The sequence below is a fragment of the Macrosteles quadrilineatus genome, unplaced genomic scaffold, assembly GCF_028750875.1.
Source record: "Macrosteles quadrilineatus isolate MER2022 unplaced genomic scaffold, UCM_ALF_1.0 Scaffold_1__1_contigs__length_201487025, whole genome shotgun sequence".
Lineage (NCBI taxonomy): Eukaryota > Metazoa > Arthropoda > Insecta > Hemiptera > Cicadellidae > Macrosteles > Macrosteles quadrilineatus.
The window spans coordinates 145,276,414-145,298,910 of record NW_026542594.1 but is presented as its reverse complement, the minus strand read 5'-3'; the positions used below and the strand labels follow the sequence as shown (position 1 = coordinate 145,298,910).

The 22,497-nt window shown below is 34.7% G+C and overlaps 2 protein-coding genes across 2 annotated transcripts in view; one reads left to right on the top strand and one right to left on the bottom strand.

The window, feature by feature from the left end:
* Nucleotides 1-22,497, bottom strand: part of LOC128986491 (adipocyte plasma membrane-associated protein Hemomucin-like) — a 438,949-nt gene that overhangs the window by 171,269 nt on the left and 245,183 nt on the right. The gene's annotated exons all lie outside the window — the stretch shown is intronic.
* LOC129001295 (hemicentin-2-like) overlaps nt 14,410-22,497 on the top strand; it is a 34,821-nt gene continuing 26,733 nt past the window's right edge. The window contains exons 1-4 of the mRNA XM_054428548.1: nt 14,410-14,446; nt 14,571-14,991; nt 16,302-16,510; nt 19,094-19,213. Of these exons, the coding sequence (XP_054284523.1) occupies nt 14,410-14,446; nt 14,571-14,991; nt 16,302-16,510; nt 19,094-19,213 (787 nt within the window). The remainder of the gene's footprint in view (nt 14,447-14,570; nt 14,992-16,301; nt 16,511-19,093; nt 19,214-22,497) is intronic.

Below are 22,497 nucleotides of genomic sequence, written 5' to 3'. Positions count from 1 at the left end.
AACTGTATATATGTATGTGTGTAGTATGTAAATGGACCATTTAATATTTTGACAAGAATAACATCACGTTGTATTTTATTTGCTCTTATTAAAGCGAATTGAACCATGTTGGAGGTTTATAAAACAACAGGGAGTTTTTTTTTAAGCAACCCAAATAAATACAATTACCGTGAGACACTTGTCAACAACAAAATCAGCTCATGTTTTGGTATCTGTGTTTTTTTCCTTCATTGCCGATCAGGTAATAAACACATATCTGTGAGGTTTATAGTTTTTATGAGTTTATTGTAAATAAGATTCAACGTAGCTTTTTTGAAAGCCCAAATAGAGTAGCCAATGTACTGTAGATGTATGGGTTTTATTTCTACAGATCCGATTTCCTTGAATTATTAACAATTCTATGAATAGTTTATTTTGTACGTAATGAAATCACACGAAACTTAATTTCAAACCAGTAATGGAATATCATCAATGATTTAATTTAAATGTACAATACATACTCTTTGAGCTTGCAAAACCCAGTGTTGAATCTGGGGTTTTTTTAATTTCAAAAAAAGTTTACAATTACACTAAAACTCAAAGACAACTATGCAACAATGCATACTAGCTGATTGGTGATGAAGTAAATAACTTCTTGATCAGCATCGTACGTGTAATTGAATTACCTGATAAAATAAAAAAAAAACATATACGTCTAATAACACTTGTAATTATATATTTACACTTATACTGTTGACTTACAAGACGGTAAATATAAAAGTTGGTAAGTGGTGATCGATTTTCATTGGACACTCCAAGCATTATCAGACCCAATAAGCGACCGTCTTGTAAGTCAACTGTATAAGTGTAAATATATTATTACAAGTGTTATAGCCGTATACATATATTTTTTCAGGTGATGAAGTTAAGAAAACAGGGATACCAACGTCAAATATATTAGCTTTCTTCGTCGTTAAAAAGTGTCTAACGGTACTTGCGTGAAAAAAAACCTTGTAAAAGTTTCAACAACCTATAATTGGTAAAAAAGGAATGAAATAATTGGGGAGAGTCTCAATCAATAAAACGATTACTTACTCAAAGGCCTGGATAAAAATTGTGTTTATTTTTTACTTTAAAAGCTGTTTTAAGTCATCGTGTGTGACAATGCAAATTTAGAGTAGCCAAAATCAATACTGTGTTATGGAAACTTAACAGTAGGGAATTACACCTTTTTTACTTCAACATCGTTGGGAATTTTTATTTATGTTAACTTCCTGGTATTATGAACTAATTAACTACAGCCAGCCTTCCAACCCCTACTCCTTAAATCCGTTCTTTATTTTAATCACCCTTCTCATTTACTTTGCTTTCATTAAATCATCGCACTAATTGGAAATTTGTTTTTATTACTTAGGTTAGCGAGTTTCTCCAGGCAAATTAATCGTATACTAAAATATACGTTTTTAACAATAGCTGAAGCAGTCAAGAAAGCATCTCCAGGAGCTTTGGTGATTTCCAAAGCCGTAATACCTATTCATGAACCACGGACGGTAATCTGCTGAATATTCAGGTCCGCTCGGTGTCGACGAGTATTAAAAATATACCGCGATTTTATAAAAGAAATCGACTTTTGCATAGCATTTGTAGAGAGTTAAATATAAGTAGTTGTGTATTTTCTAACACATACGGTTCATTTAACATTGTAATCATTAACGGTTAACGGTTTGTTAATGGTGCGACTCGAAGTATGCTCATTTGTATTCAAACATATATGAATATAAAAACGTTCCTGTGTGTCGCGAGAGCTGCTGCTGCTAAAATGTATGGAACCGTTACCCATCTACATTAAAATACCACTGTATGCCAACTATTTAATGCCACACAAAACAAATAAGAGGAATACCAAACAAATTTTATTACTTCCGCGAGGGTACGTTTATTAATTTATACAAAAGATTATTCATGAACATCCTCAATCAATGATAAGTCATTGAAATTGACAAACTATGACCAAGTGAAAGAATTTCCTGAAAGTATTTTTTTTTTAAACCTTAGATTTCAATTACCTCTTAAAAAAGAAAAACTACTTGTTTTCTATATTTTATTTAGAAAGGTCAATATTGATGAACTTTGGGATCTAAGTTATTGTTTGACTAACTAGATTTCGAAACAAAGGGATAAATATTTTCAATTTTTTAAGTTCACGTTTGAACTGTACTATCTATGTATTACATCATTTTGTAATCATAGTTTTAAGTTTATATTGCAAATTCCATAATATTTTAATTCTATTTCAAATGCCTAGGTACTTATATCGTCTTTTTATCATTGACTTTTGATCATGAAACTACTAAAAAGTCTACTTATAAAATCTGAAGGTTTTCGGACTTTATACCTTTAAAGCCGTTATATTGGCAATACATTTACTCTTATTTTAACTTACTGTAACTTACACTTAACCTAACTTTTTTACCTCTTGATATCAATCAATCATTGAGATGGGGATGCCACCTAGGTGTGTATTTTAACCCAAATATGAGTAAAGGATGAGTGTAGAATGGTGTGAGAAGATCTGTGTTGCTTTGTCACTGACTAAGATTAGCTGTTTTATTAGCCAGGATCATTTTACTAATAAACGTCAATCCAGACCCAATGATTAGGAATAGCTGCGTAAATTTTGTGGTCGTATTTTGCTACACAGCTGCTTAAATTACACCAATCAGAATACTACGTTGTACCATTGACTATTTAAACACTATAATAAAAACTAGTGTTTATATAGTCAATGGTTGTACTCAACAGTATTCATATACTCAACGGTCCAAAAAATCCAAAACTGGAATTGAGTCTGGTAATAGTCAATCGTTTTAACTATTATACCTACTAACCCCGACTAACTGTATTTTGTGTCCATAATCAATGGTAAGTATGTAAATGTGTCATAAACTACGAAACATGTGAAATCAGATCCATTTGCTAAAGATGTTTTTTTACCTTTTAACTTTAAATAGAGGGACGTTTTTTAAGTCCGTTAAATACACTATTAATTAATCGAAAATGTTTAAAATCAGGTTATATGGTTGCAGTATTTTCATACGCAAATCAGCGCCAATTAATAACGCAATAGGAGGATAAATAAGATGTTTTTAACTTCCCTGAATTAAGAGAATACTTCTTTTATTGAAATAAGTGGTTCAACAGAATTCCGTTTCTTAAACCGAAAATGGACGAATAAAGTACAGTATATCATAAAGTATATTACAAGTACCAAATATTTCTCTTGCGCGTTCTCTTCCCTTTGCAAAGCACGGATATAGTGTATTCTATATTTTCACAATCTGAAGACTCGAATATCCTTACTTTATATCTCTTTGTATATATTTACACAAGTGAGGACTGAGTTCATGCAATGGAAGGGTATGCCTGTTCCTAAATTAATTGTGTAGTTACTTTACTTTTATGTAATTAATTCATTATACTCGTATAAAAAAGTTGACCATACTGTAGAGTTATTTTCGGTCAAAATACCTTTCCCATATTTAAATAGGAACAATATTAATTCTATAGCAAGTTTGTGGAAATAACACTCATACTGTAGCTAGAGGATGGAGGAAATATAAGTAAACCATTTTTGTAATTTGTAAAAAATATGTAGAAATTCTGGACACATTAAACGAATGGTTCACGTCAAACTTATCTTGTCCAGATCACAGTCCGGTGTAATTTGTTACGTGCTGTGCGTCCCAGTTTCTAAAGAAGCTGGAGAAATATTTTGAAGGAATATTTTGCACCAAAAACTTAAACTATAATGGGGCCAAATTTGTTAATCCCTCTAGTATATGTTTCTAAAACTATCAGACCTAATATTTCAGATCTAAGTTACACGACTTTACTAGAACAGCCTATAATTCCCTATATGAAAAATTCACCAACAAAATATAATTTTAAACTTCTTAAATTGGGGGAAAGACTATAAAACTTGAATATAATTGCACTCTAAAACTATATTCTAAGCTTACTATAAAAAAAACGAAAAATATGGTATATTTATTATTTTTTAACTACATTTTATCTATAGATTGAATATTACGTACTTACGTATGCTATACAATGGTTGGTATTATTGATTTTTTTAAAGTGCGTTGAAGGTATAAAATTTACCTGAAATATAAAACAAACACAATTTAGAATTCGTTGAGGAAACACAAGCTTTATCCTCGAGGGACGCGAGACGTTGACAACAGAGTAGTGCTCAATGTGAATAATGGAGAACAACTCGTAAATGACTACATCAGTATAAAGATACACTTGATGATATGTGGTAAAAGGTGTGTGAATAATGGAGAACAACTCGTAAATGACTACATCAGTATGAAGGTATACTTGATGATATGTGGTAAAAGGTGTGTGAATAATGGAGAACAACTCGTAAATGACTACATCACTATTAAGGTACACTTGATGATATGTGGTAAAAGGTGTGTAAATAATGGAGAACAACTCGTAAATGACTACATCACTATAAAGGTACACTTGATGATATGTGGTAAAAGGTGTGTGAATAATGGAGAACAACTCGTAAATGACTACATCACTATAAAGGTACACTTGATGATATGTGGTAAAAGGTGTGTAAATAATGGAGAACAACTCGTAAAGGACTACATCAGTATAAAGGTATACTTGATGATATATGGTAAAATGTGTGTGAATAATAGAGAACAACTCGTAAATGACTACATCAGTATGAAGGTATACTTGATGATATGTGGAAAAAGGTGTGTGAATAATGGAGAACAACTCGAAAATGACTACATCAGTGTAAAGGTATACTTGATGATATGTGGTAAAAGGTGTGTGAATAATGGACAACAACTCGTAAATGACTACATCAGTATAAAGGTATACTTGATGATATGTGGAAAAAGGTGTGTGAATAATGGACAACAACTCGTAAATGACTACATCAGTATAAAGGTATACTTGATGATATATGGTAAAATGTGTGTGAATAATGGAGAACAACTCGTAAATGACTACATCAGTTTAAAGGTATAGTTGATGATATGTGGTAAAAGGTGTGTGAATAATGGAGAACAACTCGTGTATGAGTATAAAGGTACACTTGATGATATGTGGTAAAACGTGTGTAAATAATGGAGAACAACTCGTAAATGACTACATCAGTAAAAAGGTACACTTGATGATATGTGGTAAAAGGTGTGTGAATAATGGGGAACAACTCGTAAATGACTACATCAGTATGAAGGTATACTTGATGATATGTGGTAAAAGGTGTGTGAATAATGGAGAACAACTCGTAAATGACTACATCACTATAAAGGTACACTTGATGATATGTGGTAAAAGGTGTGTGAATAATGGAGAACAACTCGTAAATGACTACATCACTATAAAGGTACACTTGATGATATGTGGTAAAAGGTGTGTAAATAATGGAGAACAACTCGTAAAGGACTACATCAGTATAAAGGTATACTTGATGATATATGGTAAAATGTGTGTGAATAATGGAGAACAACTCGAAAATGACTACATCAGTGTAAAGGTATACTTGATGATATGTGGTAAAAGGTGTGTGAATAATGGACAACAACTCGTAAATGACTACATCAGTATAAAGGTATACTTGATGATATGTGGAAAAAGGTGTGTGAATAATGGACAACAACTCGTAAATGACTACATCAGTATAAAGGTATACTTGATGATATATGGTAAAATGTGTGTGAATAATGGAGAACAACTCGTAAATGACTACATCAGTTTAAAGGTATACTTGATGATATGTGGTAAAAGGTGTGTGAATAATGGAGAACAACTCGTGTATGAGTATAAAGGTACACTTGATGATATGTGGTAAAAGGTGTGTAAATAATGGAGAACAACTCGTAAATGACTACATCAGTAAAAAGGTACACTTGATGATATGTGGTAAAAGGTGTGTGAATAATGGGGAACAACTCGTAAATGACTACATCAGTATGAAGGTATACTTGATGATATGTGGTAAAAGGTGTGTGAATAATGGAGAACAACTCGTAAATGACTACATCACTATAAAGGTACACTTGATGATATGTGGTAAAAGGTGTGTGAATAATGGAGAACAACTCGTAAATGACTACATCAGTATAAAGGTATACTTGATGATATATGGTAAAATGTGTGTGAATAATAGAGAACAACTCGAAAATGATTACATCAGTATAAAGGAATACTTGATGATATGTGGTAAAAGGTGTGTGAATAATAATAGACCACTCTTTAATGACTACATCAGTATATAGATGTATGGCACTAGATATAATTTGTGCTACGAGGAGTGGCTTTTGGGGTTTCGTGTGTCTATCACCCCGTTTAAACTTCACTGAGCTGAGACATCAATGTATTTTTTGTATGTGATTTAAGTTTACTGTTTTAAGAGTTTATTGTGGAATGTAGAATGGAGTGATTCGTCTGTGTAAATTTGGAACTTTTGTTTACCTGCCCATAGCCAGATTCTTGTACTAAAAGCCCAAATAAGAACAGCTGTGTCTAGTATCAAACATATTTCCTTGAGAATCACCTTTAGGTAAGAACTATACAATTGCTTGATAGCACCAATATTTTGGTCGTAAGTGGTGGTAGATGGTGGATTATCTTCGACCAGCTCTTAGGGGTGTGGTAGACCAACCACTAAGAGCCCCACAAATGAGGTATACAATAATCCAGTGCTGACCAGAGGAAATCTTGTACTAGCAAGCAAACCGTACTCGCATTATAGTACAGGTTAAGAGTATTAAATTTTTAATATAACATTTTAATATAGCATATTATACCTTTTTGAAAATATACATTTTAGTTTTTGCTAATGATATATGTGCTATATATTCTTTAAGAAAGTTAGACTTATAGATTAACCAATCACATAGTAGGAGGGTTTGAATTGTCAAGTTTGGCAATATTTTTTAAGGATTTAGAATACAGACCTAAAGACTATAATATCAATCCATATGAATGATGGATAGCAGGCAACTACTGACAATCTGTCAGAATGGGTGAGATTGATGATATTGATATGCAGCTATTTGTATCGTAAGTGACGGTAAAAGCGTTTATATCTAAATCTTTCACTCATCCGGGTTCATAAATCTTGGAGCGTCTGAAACATTATTTTCCCATTCTAGCTCGATAAAATGTTAAGGGGTTAAATTGAGCTATTCACAGATTTACTCAGTTTCACATTTGAAAAATAAATTAGTAACCAACGCAAAGTTGCCAACACATTTTTTAACTTAACACTGTTAAACAAATACTAAGCCTGTAAAATTTCACTTGAAGATATTTGACTTTAGTGTAAGTCCTCCTAGTGGTGCTAAGATTAACTGCGGAGAAGAATTGCCATTGTGTTTCCATTAAGCTATTTTTATTGAAGCGCAACGTCCTTGATATTTATAACGTTTGCTTTCTCACGATTATCCTAATTGTAAGATTTTACAGCATTTTAATACGTTTAAAGTTACCAAACGGTTTTTATCATATTGAAGTAGATAGTCATTAGCATTAGACAAATAAACAGTAAATCCTACTCTACATCAGCTTACAAGTTTCATCACTGAAGCCAGTTTGCAGTTTTAAACTACACACTATTAACCATAAGAAGCAATATCTTCTATCTATCTTCTATCTTTGCTATCTTCTTTTACATTGTTGATTAACAATACTGTAAAGGAATAACAAAAAGAAGAGCAATGGTGTTTAGTCCACGGGTGATGTACATCAGTGTGTTCTCTTAGCAGGTGTTCTGTTCTATGCTGTACGTTAACTTACCGACTGTTTCATGTGTTCACAGCCTCGTTTGACACTGTCTACGTCCAGTGTTAATTGAAACCATCTTTATTTCCGGTTAAACAATGGAGGTTCAATGATCTATTAATCTTCATTGCGAGACTAATTTGAGTCCTAGTCTCTCAATAAAATGAATGTAGCTCAACCCCAACTAACTTCACAGTATACCTAACTTGATGAAACCTATAACCCTCGTTTAAACGTCACGTCGCGACGTTTCTATTGCATTTTATTGACGTACAATCAATAGTTCATTTATTATCTATTCATTGTGCTTTTATAGTTTACTAGCTGTTGTACCCGTGCTTTGCACCGGGAAGAGGACACAAAAAAGAAACATTTTAATCTTTACATCTGTTGCATTTAATAGTTACACATAGATAAGCCTTAATAGATACGTTTAAGTCATTCTTTTTAAATCTGGTAAGTAGTGTATACCACCATTTTGGTTTTGATTAATTTTAAATCTTGTGTAGGCTGATATGAGAAAAACTGACCAAATCTTTGAATAAAACTTTCACATACATGATTTACCTTCATCTCCCTTAATTACATATCTATTTTCTTTATTTTTGACATTTTAAATTCCAATTTTGAAGCTGCAAAAATACTAAATTATTAAATTTAAATGAACATTTTTTTATTTCACTCTTCTTTATATTAAATCACAAATCCTTCCATCTTCAGTTTCTTCACTCACAATAAATCATTAGCAAAACTAAGTCAGCTGTTATAAACTTTAGAAATTTTGCTGTGCCTTATCAATACAGTCTTTTTAGATATTAAAGAAACTCTATCTTTAGGTACTATAAAACATTTTAAACAAATAATTTAGCATTAAAGACAGCAGACTAAACTAATATGATTATCAAAGCATCAAGGACTAAAAGATGTAAGTTTAATAGCAAATACCGTATGTGTTCCATTGCATCTCTGATTCTGTGATGTGCAGGTTATGAAACTAACACATGTTAAGCCGTTAGAATTTATTTAAAGTAGCCTCCAAATTCATACAAAACATCTATACATTGTAATTTTCCATACTGTTTCCATGAAAACATATCAATAATATTATTTTCATAACTTAGACGCTTTAAAAAATCCAAAGCAGAGCCGGAGTTGATACAGCAACGGTTATAACATCTTTTTTTCTATAATCATTGACATAGTTTTAGAATAAATAATCCATGATAAAAGGTTAGATTAAAATTAACCTACTCCATAGTTATGGAAAATATTATATTTAATTTCTTTGCATCTGCTGTCTGAAATTGTGAAATATGCAGTTTAGCAGTTCTTCTTGTTTACATTTAAATGTCAAAGCAAATGTAAACAAACATTGTTAGTGTTCTCATCGCAGCCATGGAGACCAATCAATATTTACTTTTAAAATGTTTACCTTAGAACTTTTAAAGCCAAAGGGGCAAAGCCTACGGTCAGTATCGAAATGTGAATAATCCTATAATGGTCCTTGGTATGGTAGCTATATTTTTGTAAAATTTAAGCCCAGTTGGTTCAGTAGTTTTTGCACCTATTAGTAACACACATACAGACAGACACCATTAGATTTTTATATAATAGTATAGAAGATAGATAAAAAGTTTCAAATCATTATTACCACGAATTATACATAACTGCTTTCAATGTGCTTTTATACAGGCTTAGTAAAAAGTGTTGAGACCCTCTGTTAATTTTTTAACGGCCGATACTAGAAAAACTAAACTCGGCACACCTTTATGGCATGTTATGAAGTACTTTTTGGGCATAACCGCCACTTGGTGTACATTCCCAAAATGGGGGATTTCGGGGGAAACTCAAAATTTTCAAATGATAAGACCTATCGAGTGACCCCTTATTTTGAAGGTAAAAAATGGCCCCCTTAATCCAGTACAAAAATGGCAGCCCATTGAAATTCTCAGAAGTTAAATTCAACTTACACCTTTCCAAGTCTGGAGACCCCCAGTAATTTGGATAACGGTTCACACTAGGTAAAGTAAGTTAAACTGTACACACCTTTATGGCGTGTTATGAAGTACTTTTTGAGCCTAATTGCTACTACCCCTCATTTTGAAGGTCCTGATAAAAGGAAACTAACAACGCAAACTAGACGTCTCTATCTTAACACAGTAAAATATGGCAGTCTATTGAATATAAAATTGCAAGTTAATTCTGATTTCTAAAGATTTCAATCAGCTGCCATTTTTTGCTGTGTTAAGATAGAGACGTCTAGTTTTTTTGAGTTTTCCCCGAAATCCCCCATTTTGGGGATGTCCACCAAGTGGCAGTTTTGCCCAAAAAGTACTTCATAACATGCCATAAAGGTGTGCCGAGTTTAGTTTTTCTAGTAAGGGCTGTTACAAAATTAACAGGGGGTCTCAAGACTTTTTACTAACTCTGTATATCCACATAATGAAAACTTCTCGTAGGTATAGGGACAATGTGTTAGTAAGTTCAATTTGATACGCACAAAAGTATGTATTATGTTACTATCTGATGATGACACTATTCGAGTGCAATAAAATAAGGAAACTTCAAAGGCTTGTGGGGTAGAATTACAATATTAAAATTACGAATTTAATTCAAACACAGCTGGATGTTTTTTCATAAAAAGTATTCGCTATTATAATTTATGGTTTCACTATTATATCAGTATAGGTACTGTTTTTTCAATGGCCATGAATGCTGTCAGCTAATAAACTTTCCTTGCGAAAAAAAATATTTCTTTCTAACTGCGTAAATAATAAATAAAATATTAGGCCTATTATTTCTGTGTTTACCTGTTCGTTGGTTTGATTTTGGACATTGATGGTTGATGTGACTTGCGACGTATATGCAAACATAGACTAGAGATAATCAAAATACGCTGGTAAGTGGCAAGTGGGTAGTTCTAACAGCTGGTCAGCTGATTACGAGCGTGTTCAATTGGCCGGCAGAATGTGACGATTAGGCGGGAAGCGAGTGATTGTCTGCCCAATTAGAACACATTGTCTGAGCCAGTGCTACTGCCACGCACGACACACGTTGAGTAAACGCTGTCCCTCAGGCCTCTCTCTGTGATTACAAGGAACACTTAGTACAACAACTCTTGATAGTAAGCTATTACACTTTGTTGAATCAAAATAAAAAAGGAAAATTCTTGGACTTTTCCAGAGTAATTAGGGCAAAGTTAGAGTTGTTCATGCCTAAGTACTCACTTAACATTACTGTAAAAATAAAATCGTCAAAGTTATAATCGAACTATGTAAGTTACTCTTGTTGGATTTTAATCCAATTGTTTACAATTACATACTCTCTTTGAGGTCAGGGTTATTAATTCAAAGCTCTATAGTAGGTAACCATTATAGAGTATGTAGAGTAGTAGCAACTAGTGGCTTGTAGGGGCAATAGCCCCTATATTCTATAGTAATTACTTTTACAAATCATTAGTCTCATGGGTTACCCTACCTACCTTGAATTATCATTTAACTTTTTTTATTATGATATGTATAATAGTTATTACATACCTGCAAAATGCGTTTTGATGTCTGCTCTATTTAAAATACAAAATTCCAAAGGATATGTGGTGTGTTTATAATATAAACTTTCAAATCATAATACAACTAAGGAACATTTTCCAATAACATTCTTCATGACTATTAAATAAATATATATAGATTTCTTTAAATATAGACAAATTCACTTAGAAAAACACATATAGAGATAATGTCATCATCCAAATTGTAAAATGCTAATTCATCTAACAAAATCTCTCTAAAAAAACATTTGTTGTATAGTATCCAATTTGATCTGTTAGTACTATAAGGGAGTATGTTTTATCTATGGTACTATTAACATCATCCACGCTCTTTACCCATCTAAAAGCAACATAAAGTTAACCATGGGTAAACACTGAGATTTTCAAATTAATGCCAACTTTTGTGAAGGTTCGGCCTTCCGCCACAATTTCACCAAATCAAATTGCGCAATGCACTACAATGAATGCACCCATAGTTCATTGGCCCTACGCTGTGTAATGCAATCTCACATAAAAGTGGTAATCTATACACAGGAATAACTTCATGGTTATCCGATGCTCATTTATTCTTCTTCCATTAATATCGTGCCAAATCTGGCGCCTCTAGTTCTCATTTCGAGGAACAATACCTCTGAGTGGTAGTCTTCTGACATTATACATTGTTACTGTGCAAGCCATTTAAGTTTACAGTTTTTAAGTTTTGTGGTTATATTTTTTCAATTTATATAATCACAGCTGTGTTTGCACTAAATAAAAATACATAAAATTAGATTCCCATGCTATTTAAATGTGAATTGTTTTTATTCCGTAACAACCTTTTTGTGCATAATTAAGAAAAATGAATAATTTTCCCCAAAATTTCATGCCCAGACCTTTAAAATGAGACCTCTTCCAGCTTTCTACCGCCTCCCGTTCGCTCACAATTTCATTGTAAAATTTTGGGCTTACGGAATTAGATATATAGACTAGTGTACCTGTTGCTCGAATTCGAGCAATTGCGAAGCATTACAGGCGACTCACGAAGATTATGGAAATACTCACGATCTACACAACAGTTAGATATAATCAAAATCTTTTGTAAATATCTTATCTTTTTTCAAAAAGCTTGTCTTGTTTTTTTTGTGTTTTCTACAAATTTTTCCCTCTCATAGCCGCATTAGGTTGTATATGACAACGATTATAAATGAAAAAAAAATTCTATTTCTTCTACTTGGTTGTGTTCTATGACTTTTTATGTTTCCATTGTTTGCAAATTGATTATTTCAATGATTGCTCAAGAAATGTAGAACAGTGTTAATTTAGTTTTATTTTTAGCCTATATCAAATTGTCCACGATTTCTCACTCTTTTCCATTGTAATAATTACACCAACCCAAGTTTCGTCTACAGATGCAATATGCCAACGAATATCACCTACGTACAATCTCCAAGAAGTGGTAAAAAAGGCAGAAACCAACCCATACAATAGATATAAGTTAACTCCAAAAGAAATAATTTTAAGAGTTACTGTGATATTAGGATTTTCCACTGATTTGGTAATAGAACATTATATTGCAAAACATGACACGGCGCAGAAGAAAATCCAATTTAAAATCAGAAAAACCCATTGCAAAACTTCATTTTGACAAATTCAATAAATCACAATTTAAATATTAACAGCTGTTTCATTAAAAAGTAGTGTAGAATTATGCATATGGTCGTAATGTAAACAAATCTGAAGAGGCAACTTTAAAGGCTTCTGGGGCAGAGCCCCAAGGGAATTTACCTCGTTCCTCTTTTGATGGCTCATCTACAGACCAAGACCTTTCTTTAGAGACCCCTACCAAGTTTCTACGCCCAGCCGTTCTCTCAAATTAGCTGTGACAAAAACCCCGTTTTCCTCCATAAGAATAACATGGGATGGGAATTTAAAGGCCACTGGGGCAGAGCCCCAAGGGAATTCACCATGTTTCTCTTTTGATGGCTCATCTACAGACCAAGACCTTTCTTTAGACACCTCTACCGAGTTTCTACACCCAGCCGTTCTCTCAAAATAGCTATGACAAAGGAAAGCAGTTTCAAATTAATATATAGATAGTAGGAGAGTTGGACATTTAAGTCTGGTGGTGTCTATGTTTGCAACCGTCCCACCATCACAACCTTTTTTTGTTCTAGTCCATGCCGATGGCATTTTCAGATTAAATTAAACAGAGAATATTATTCCAACGCTTTTTGCGAAAGCGGTCCAAATCTTTATGTTTTGTGGATGTGCCAGTAATAGAACCTTGTGGCGTGTTATCAAGTTGGTACGACGAGCCTCTTGATTTACCTGGTACTTGTGAATTGTTTATTTTATCTTATTTTTTTATGTTTGTGTGTTGCAGTGTCCGTGACATTGACGGAGGCGGTGGCTGGTAGCACGGCCAGGGTAATTTGTGACGTCACACCTCCCATACCTGGGGATAAGATACATCTTGTCATCTGGTACAAGCAGTCTAGTGATTTATCCTTATGTTTGTGTGTTGCAGTGTCCGTGACGTCGACGGAGGCGGTAGCTGGTAGCACGGCCAGGGTAATTTGTGACGTCACACCTCCCATACCTGGGGATAAGATACATCTTGTCATCTGGTACAAGCAGTCTAGTGATTTATCCTTATGTTTGTGTGTTGCAGTGTCCGTGACGTCGACGGAGGCGGTAGCTGGTAGCACGGCCAGGGTAATTTGTGACGTCACACCTCCCATACCTGGGGATAAGATACATCTTGTCATCTGGTACAAGCAGTCTAGTGATTTATCCTTATGTTTGTGTGTTGCAGTGTCCGTGACGTCGACGGAGGCGGTAGCTGGTAGCACGGCCAGGGTAATTTGTGACGTCACACCTCCCATACCTGGGGATAAGATACATCTTGTCATCTGGTACAAGCAGTCTAGTGATTTATCCTTATGTTTGTGTGTTGCAGTGTCCGTGACGTCGACGGAGGCGGTGGCTGGTAGCACGGCCAGGCTAATTTGTGACGTCACACCTCCCATACCTGGGGATAAGATACATCTTGTCATCTGGTACAAGCAGTCTAGTGATTTACCCTTATGTTTGTGTGTTTCAGTGTCCGTGACGTCGACGGAGGTGGTGGCTGGTAGCACGGCCAGGCTAATTTGTGACGTCACACCTCCCATACCTGGGGATAAGATACATCTTGTCATCTGGTACAAGCAGTCTAGTGATTTACCCTTATGTTTGTGTGTTTCAGTGTCCGTGACGTCGACGGAGGCGGTGGCTGGTAGCACGGCGAGGCTAATTTGTGACGTCACACCTCCCATACCTGGGGATAAGATACATCTTGTCATCTGGTACAAGCAGTCTAGTGATTTACCCTTATGTTTGTGTGTTTCAGTGTCCGTGACGTCGACGGAGGCGGTGGCTGGTAGCACGGCGAGGCTAATTTGTGACGTCACACCTCCCATACCTGGGGATAAGATACATCTTGTCATCTGGTACAAGCAGTCTAGTGATTTATCCTTATGTTTGTGTGTTTCAGTGTCCGTGACGTCGACGGAGGCGGTGGCTGGTAGCACGGCCAGGCTAATTTGTGACGTCACACCTCCCATACCTGGGGATAAGATACATCTTGTCATCTGGTACAAGGAGCCTGACGATGCACCTATTTACACGTATGGATTATACATACATTTTCTGTTCATAAGATTTTGTATATCTTGGTCTACAAAATCATAACAATTAAAACGTTCGTGATTTTTGTTATGGTATTGTTGACTAGCTCGACAATTCACGAGATGTACATTATTTTGCTACGTTTGAACTATTTTTCCAGATTAAAAATTCCCTACACTATCACCTTATTATTAGATGGAATGTAGTGGAAGGTATCTTTTAAAAATAATATAAGGCGTAAAAGGAGACAGCATTTCCTCGAGCGTTTTCTAGTAAACAGCATTAGGTGAGAATAAATACCAGGCTACGTACAGTACGGTATGAAGTGAAGTGACGTGGGCCGCGTTATCCCACGTTATTCCTCCTTTTATCCCGTGAAGTGTGACTTTAAAGGAACTTAGAGAAATAATAATACAAACTGCGATTTGTAGACTCATGAAATTTGATAATGATAGTACAGCTGATACCAAACAAATACAGTTTTTGAGGGAACATTAACCATGTGCGTGATTTATAATGGTTTATGTCAATTTATCACCTCCAGTGTGTTGATATTTTGTACTGGGAAAATAAGCTTTCCTATACAAACCACCAAAATAATTTGTCTTGTACAATTAAACAAATTATTTCGCTAACAGCTATAAGTATGATTTGTGACGCTCCATTTGCTTGACAAATAGTCCTTTCTCGCCTGATATTTAATTCACACCTATTTTTGTTCTTTATAAAACGCACGATGGCGCAAAGAAACTTATATATGTACTATTACGCAGTATATAACTAAAAAAAAAAACAAACTGTAAACTACAAACCATCTGGTAATAATGAAGCAAACTTTTAATATGGGAAAATGGTTCAAATTTAGTTGACTAATGTACACCTCGTGAATAGTGCACTGTTTTATAAAACATTTAGTAGTTACGATTTCAAGATCAACACATTTAGTAGTTACGACGTTAGTCAACAATACCATTAACAAATCACGAACTCATCTGAGCATATGCACTTTCCTGACACGCGAAATTGGATTTCAGAACTCGCTATTTCACCTAGCCTACATTTACTTGTCAATCTCTTAAATCAATCGTCGAGTTCGCCAACCCTTTTCTCTCGGAATTAGTGAACTCTGTGTTCGCTAACCTAAGTGAGCTTCTTTAAAGGACGCAACTGACTAACTCAGTCCTTTGACGGTTAATCTAAACTTGGTCCGAGCTGTGTAGTTGCAGTTGTATAGCAAGCTCATTGTTATCTTGTTTTACTTTTACATTTCTATTGTAGACCTACTTGTATAATATGTACTGGTATGCAGCGTGGATGCCCGTGGTCGCAGCGTGGAGCAGGCGGTCCACTGGGCAGACAACGCGACTCTGGGGCCACGGGCGACGTTCCGCCTGGCCGAGGCACCAGCGCGGCTCACCCTGGACGACGTGCGAGACCAGGACGGCGGCGTCTACCGCTGCAGAATAGACTTCAAGAAGTCACCCACGAGAAACACCAAAGTCAACCTCACCGTCATACGTAAGTACATTGCAGCTTCTCTAAAGATGAATAAGCACTATGAAAGCATTACTTCAAACTAAATACAAAATCTCCGAATGTTAAAAATGTTGGTTTATCTTAAGAGTTGTTCTAGGGCTAGAGAACATTTTCGTTGGTACAAATAATCAGGAATTATTATTTAACTTTTTCATCATGGGATGAATGGAAATGAATAATGTACTTATGAATATGCTAAGCATATTGAATTATACTTGCTTAATCAATCAAGTCCTGTTTAGAGCATTTTAACTGCGGCGGATTATTTTAAGTGTTCCTTTTGTTTATAAAAAAAGTTTTTAAAGGCTTTACAACAGTTTTTTTTTATCTCCTAAGTGTTATACCAATTAATGGTAAATTTTACCTAAACACCTTTGATAACAACACAGGATCTTTAGAACGCTGACCTATTCCACTCTTTAAACAATATATCTCTTCAATCATAAACCAGTGAATTCCCAATTGAGCTATGTACAAACAAGAATAAGGATTGAGAATTAAATGTTTACGACTGATTGTTTTATGTAAATGATACGCTTTTTTGTATACATTAAATCACTACAGGCTAGTGACCACAACACTGAGCTACAAACGGAGACATATGATCGCTATTGAGGAGCAGCTTAGACACTACTAAGTGCCTTAATGGTTCTTTTATATTGTCTCGCCTTCTCTGTACAAGTAATGGTGGCTGGAAATCTACGTCCTGTACAAACCCAACTCTCTACTTGTATTTCGTCCACTTTGTTTTTTTGAACACGTTGTTTTGCAAAATAGTTTAATTTTATTATTGTATTCAGTTGGATTGTATTGTTTAGGTTTCCTGTATTTATTGGCAACAATTTTCCTTTATAGAAGCTTTATAGTAGCTATAGAAGCTTTTTATAAAGTGGTCTTTGAATAGTACCTTAGTACTTTGATCGATACTACTGTACCTTTTAGTTTATAAAATGAAAAACTGTGTTTTTTAATATTTCCATATGATATTCTCTACTTAAAACCGTCATCATTTTTTTTTTTATCTTGACGAAATAATTAACTTGTCACTGAATTGCTAACCACCCAAAAAGACACGTAAAAGTGTGATAGATGGTGTGGGATGTTTAAACTGAAAGTTAGCGGGTTTAGTGTGACGGGCGTATTTAATCGTTCGAAACTTTAGGTTCTATTTTGCTACTTCGTTCAGATTTACTACAAGCAATCACAGAATAAATAGTGAGACACTCTTTTCCTGCCGTGCAATAAACAATTCAATACACAATTCAATTTTAGACTTTCCATACAATATAAATCAAAGATCTAGGTATCTGGGCTTTTGTGGTGGTCACCTAGTATCCAGAAGGCAGTGCAATGCTAAAAATATAAGTAGATTTTAAGTTGTTTAAAAACTGAACTCAATTGTCTTTGATCATTTGTCTAAAGTTTATCTATAGTTTGTATTAGACTACTAGTTCTGGCTAAACCGGTGTTCTTAGTCATTAACAACGTTACAAAGGTGGTCTCTATCCAGTCTAACTCACCATAAGCTTAAAATGCTCACATAAGGTATGGGTATAAGGTATGGGTACTATGACTAAAGGTATGGGTGAGAGGTATCGGGAGGGTCTATGGATCAAGAGATTGGTTTACAGAAGTAAAGCAATACTAGATGTTTACCCAGAGAATTATAAATCTTGCACAGCCTGTTAGGTACATCATCGTGTCTTTTAAAGAGTTGTAATCCTGCTGTGGTAAAAAAGCGTGTTTACGGGACAGTATTGGTTACGAGTAGACCGGTAACTGTCAATGAGAAGGTCGGACCCCCCGTGAGTGTAACGCTAAACCGAAAGTTCCTGTGTGACCCAGACAAGCTACCGTTCACCTCTCACCTCCCTACTACGACTTCGCCGTGACTCAGGATTTAGAGCTTCAAACCCGGGCTTCCGCACAGAGTGCATCTGCTAGTTTGTATTAGATATGTATTAGATATGCAGGGATATGTATTTGTAGTTTTGACCAACTCCATAAGTGCTGTGTGCTAATTCACCAGGCAGGACCGTATAATCATCTATAATCAGGACCTATACACTATACACCCTGTCGCTGTGCAGTTAGATAGTTATTACACAGCTATTATAACTAACTGTGCCACTACAGCGTCTGGTGGTGGTGTGTGGGTGAAAACCTACAACATTACATACTTTGCAACTCTGTATACCAATTTTAACCAATTAAATCTGTAGAATGGTGGTCCTTGGGTGGCAATCGTGTCAAAATTGAGCACTTCTTTTCACCAACCATGTCATTTCGTTTTTTATGTATTGTGACATCCTTTAGACCTGATTTCCATATGGTTGACTTATCAAGTCACCTGTGACTGTGGAGTATTGCCAGCTGTGACGAATCGAGTCAGCTGTGAGGGAATTTTAATAACGCCCTTGAAGATAACACTTTACATGAGGCAAACACCATTTACAAAGACGTTTCATTGATTTTGACACAATCTTCGCCCGAAGATCACGAATCAGAAATTGACCGAGGAGTATATCCACGAATAACTAACTTAACTGTTAAATGGTTTGACAGTGCCACCACAGCGTCTAGTGGTGGTAGATGAGCGAGGAGGAGGTGACAACCTACATCACTACATCTTGGGCCCCTACAACGAGGGTACAGCCGTGGACATATCTTGTACGTCCGTCGGAGGTTTGTATTTGATTCTTCAACTTAAAATATTTTTAAACTATTTGTTTACTTATGTTTTGTTGATTTTTTCATTTGCTTCACTAAAGTAGTACAAATCCAAAGCGTTCGTAACCCTTCCCGAAAAATACTTTTATGAAATATAGCTAATTGTTTATGTGTGTGACGATACCATGCCAAAAAGAGTATGTATTCAGTGTCAGTGTTAGTGACCACGGAATTATTTGTTAGTTTTTATACTAGAAAATGTTTTGTTATTTTGAACGTGTTAATTTATATTTTTATCATCGATTTGTTTGTATAATCATTAGTCAGCACTAAAGACCATGCTTTCAGTGTCTGTGTCGTGGAATTATTAGTTTTTATGCTATTTCATTTTATTTTACCCGAGTTATTTTATATGTCAAGTATCAATTAAATGCATAATTTTAAAATGTAGGTTGAAAATTAAGTCTTAAGCATACCACATACTGATGATAGAAAGCTATTTTTTGTGAACATGGTGATAGGATGTCACCTATAGGGGACGACCCTAGGGAGTAAGTTGAAAACCTTAAAGTTGAGCTTGGGTTGATATGTACATCAAATAAAAGGTCTTGTTGAACTAAAAACATAGCCACAAACCAGGCCTCAAATTGACAATCGAGTAAAAAAGTGACAGCTGTTCAAGATTCATTTAATTAAGAATGCTATTTACACTACCTCCTCAGGGGGCACCCGCTAAAAGACGGAAAACAAATCACAAACGTAAGCATAGGTAGATATGCACATCAAATTAATGGTTCTTAGTAGTAGAATACAATGCCGCAAATTTGAGCTCAAAAGAACAACTGAGCAAAAAATGGCAGCCGTTTAAAAATTTGAATGGCAGATTCAATAAATCTTTGAACGGCTGCCATTTTTGATTAGGTTGTCCATTTGAGGTCTGGTTTGCGGGATTGTCTTAAGTTCAACAAGACCTTTAATTTTATGTACATATCAACCTATGCTTACCTTAAAGATTTTCAACTCGTTCCCTATGGGCCATCCCCTAGGAGACATCCGATCACTATGTACACGAAAAAGTAGCCCTCTATTACCAGTAATGACATGCCAAATTTGTTTGTGATATCTCTTTTTGTTTTGAAGTTATAAAGTCGTCCTACTTAATTGTCACCCTGTATAGTTTATTTTTCTTTCGGATGGAAACTGTTGTAAATAGAATGCACATTACTGTAGTAACAAAAAAAATCACATTTTTTGAGGAGTTTAAATTTACTACGAAAGTGTTTAATATTTCCCAAAATACCACCTTTCCCTTATAAATAGAAAACTAGTAAGAAATAAAAGTGAAAGGTCAAACTTATATTGAGCCGAGAGCATATTCACCGGGCCTGGAGGCGTGTTGTCTGTGATTTATAAGGTGTGCAGGTGAATCCAATAAACCGACGTTTTATATGGCAGCCTGTCAACGGATTTACACTCATATTGAAAGAATCATGACTTTTATATTCCTTGTCTTGGCGTTAAATGTAAATGATCTACCGTTCGGAGTTTTCCATCAAGATAAACGCATTTCGTATCGTTTGATATAAATATTGCATGCCTATTAATTTCAATCGTGAATTTAAAGATTTTGAAATGGTTTAGTTAATTTGATAAGGTTAAGGGGATACTGATAAGGCAATAGCCATAAAAATAGTAAACTTAAATTATTGTTTTACATGTTGACAATAATTGATGATTTTGTAATGAAGACACTTTTATCAATGTTCTTCTCGTTATATCTTTGTTTATGGATAGAATTCAGTAGAGTAGGTTTAAATACACTTCAAGTGTAACTTGATGCCAGATTAGGAACAAAGTTGTATAATGTAGCAGAAAGTGCTGTTGTTGTCGGATAACGTTTTCTGTTTTATAGGCTACACCAATTTACCTACATTTACAAACTGATAGCGAAACTTATTGCATATCAGTGAATATGTTATAAATCGCATAGTCTATCAAAAGCTGAGAGAGAAAATCGAATTTGTATTGTAGCAGACTGCGAGAGGCACATTTAACTCTTTTCCTTTAGTCAAAAACAAACAACGTCTAGAAACAAAATGTGCCTTGATTTTTTATATATTTAAAGTCAATCTAGTTTGCACTTATAAATTAATACAAGCTGCTATACTCGTGCTTTGCAACGGGAAGAAAATGTGACCTGGAGAGCTATTAAAGTAATTCTGATATGTGTTTTGAAATACGGCAACTCTATGATTTAGTTTGAAAATATAAACTGATTTAAAAGTGTAAACTTACTTACTTTCAACCCCTACTTCTTATGTTAATAGATCCAAAAGAATATGACAACATACCTTTGTGTAGCAATAAACATGAATTGCTTCATATTGATGCTTCACGAATGACATGTTTTACTATAATGTATTCTTCAACTTAAGTCAAGCCTCTTTACATGTAGCTTACTATATAAATTACACTAGAGTCTAAACCTTCGCTAAATCATCACGATGTTGTCCCCTGGCACTGCGGAGTGGGGGAAGCAAAGCATTCTATTGGCTGAGGGAACACCATTACCGCAACGATACGGTTCGTAGCCACCGGCCTCGGTGGTCTAATGGATAACGTGCTGGGCTGAGGATCTGAAGATACCAGGTTCGAATCCTCTCGGTAGCACTAACTTTTTGTCTAAGATTTTTGCATTATCAGCAAGTTTGGTTAGTTTGGTTAGGTTATGACAGTTTAATTTGTTAATTAAAACATTATAACATTCAATTTGAGCTATTATAATTTTAGAACTATTTTTTTTCTATTAGTAAACCTTGTTAGATTTTTCATTATCAGCAAGTTTGGTTGAATTGGTTAGGTTATGACAGTTTAATTTTATAATTAATAAATTCAAAAAATTGAATTCAAGGCATTTATAATTTTATTTTATAAACAGAACTATTTTTTCGATTAGTAAACCTTCATTCGATTATTATTTTATATATTTTTTTTATAATCAGCATGTTTGGTTGGTTAGGTTAGTTTATGACAGTTTAATTTTATAAATATTCATTTTTTAACTTATTGAACAACTGCAGCATAGGTACTGTATATGATATGCATGTAAAACAACGCGGACTTGTTTGGATGCCGTCTAGAGGGGAGGTGGAGGGAGAATCATTTCCCCCACTCCGCAGCGCCAGGGGACAACATCGTGATGATTTAGCGAAGGTTTAGACTCCAGTTATAAACTACAGAATGAAACTTTGATCAATACTTTACAAAACGTATACAACCTTTCTTTTAAACCAAACATA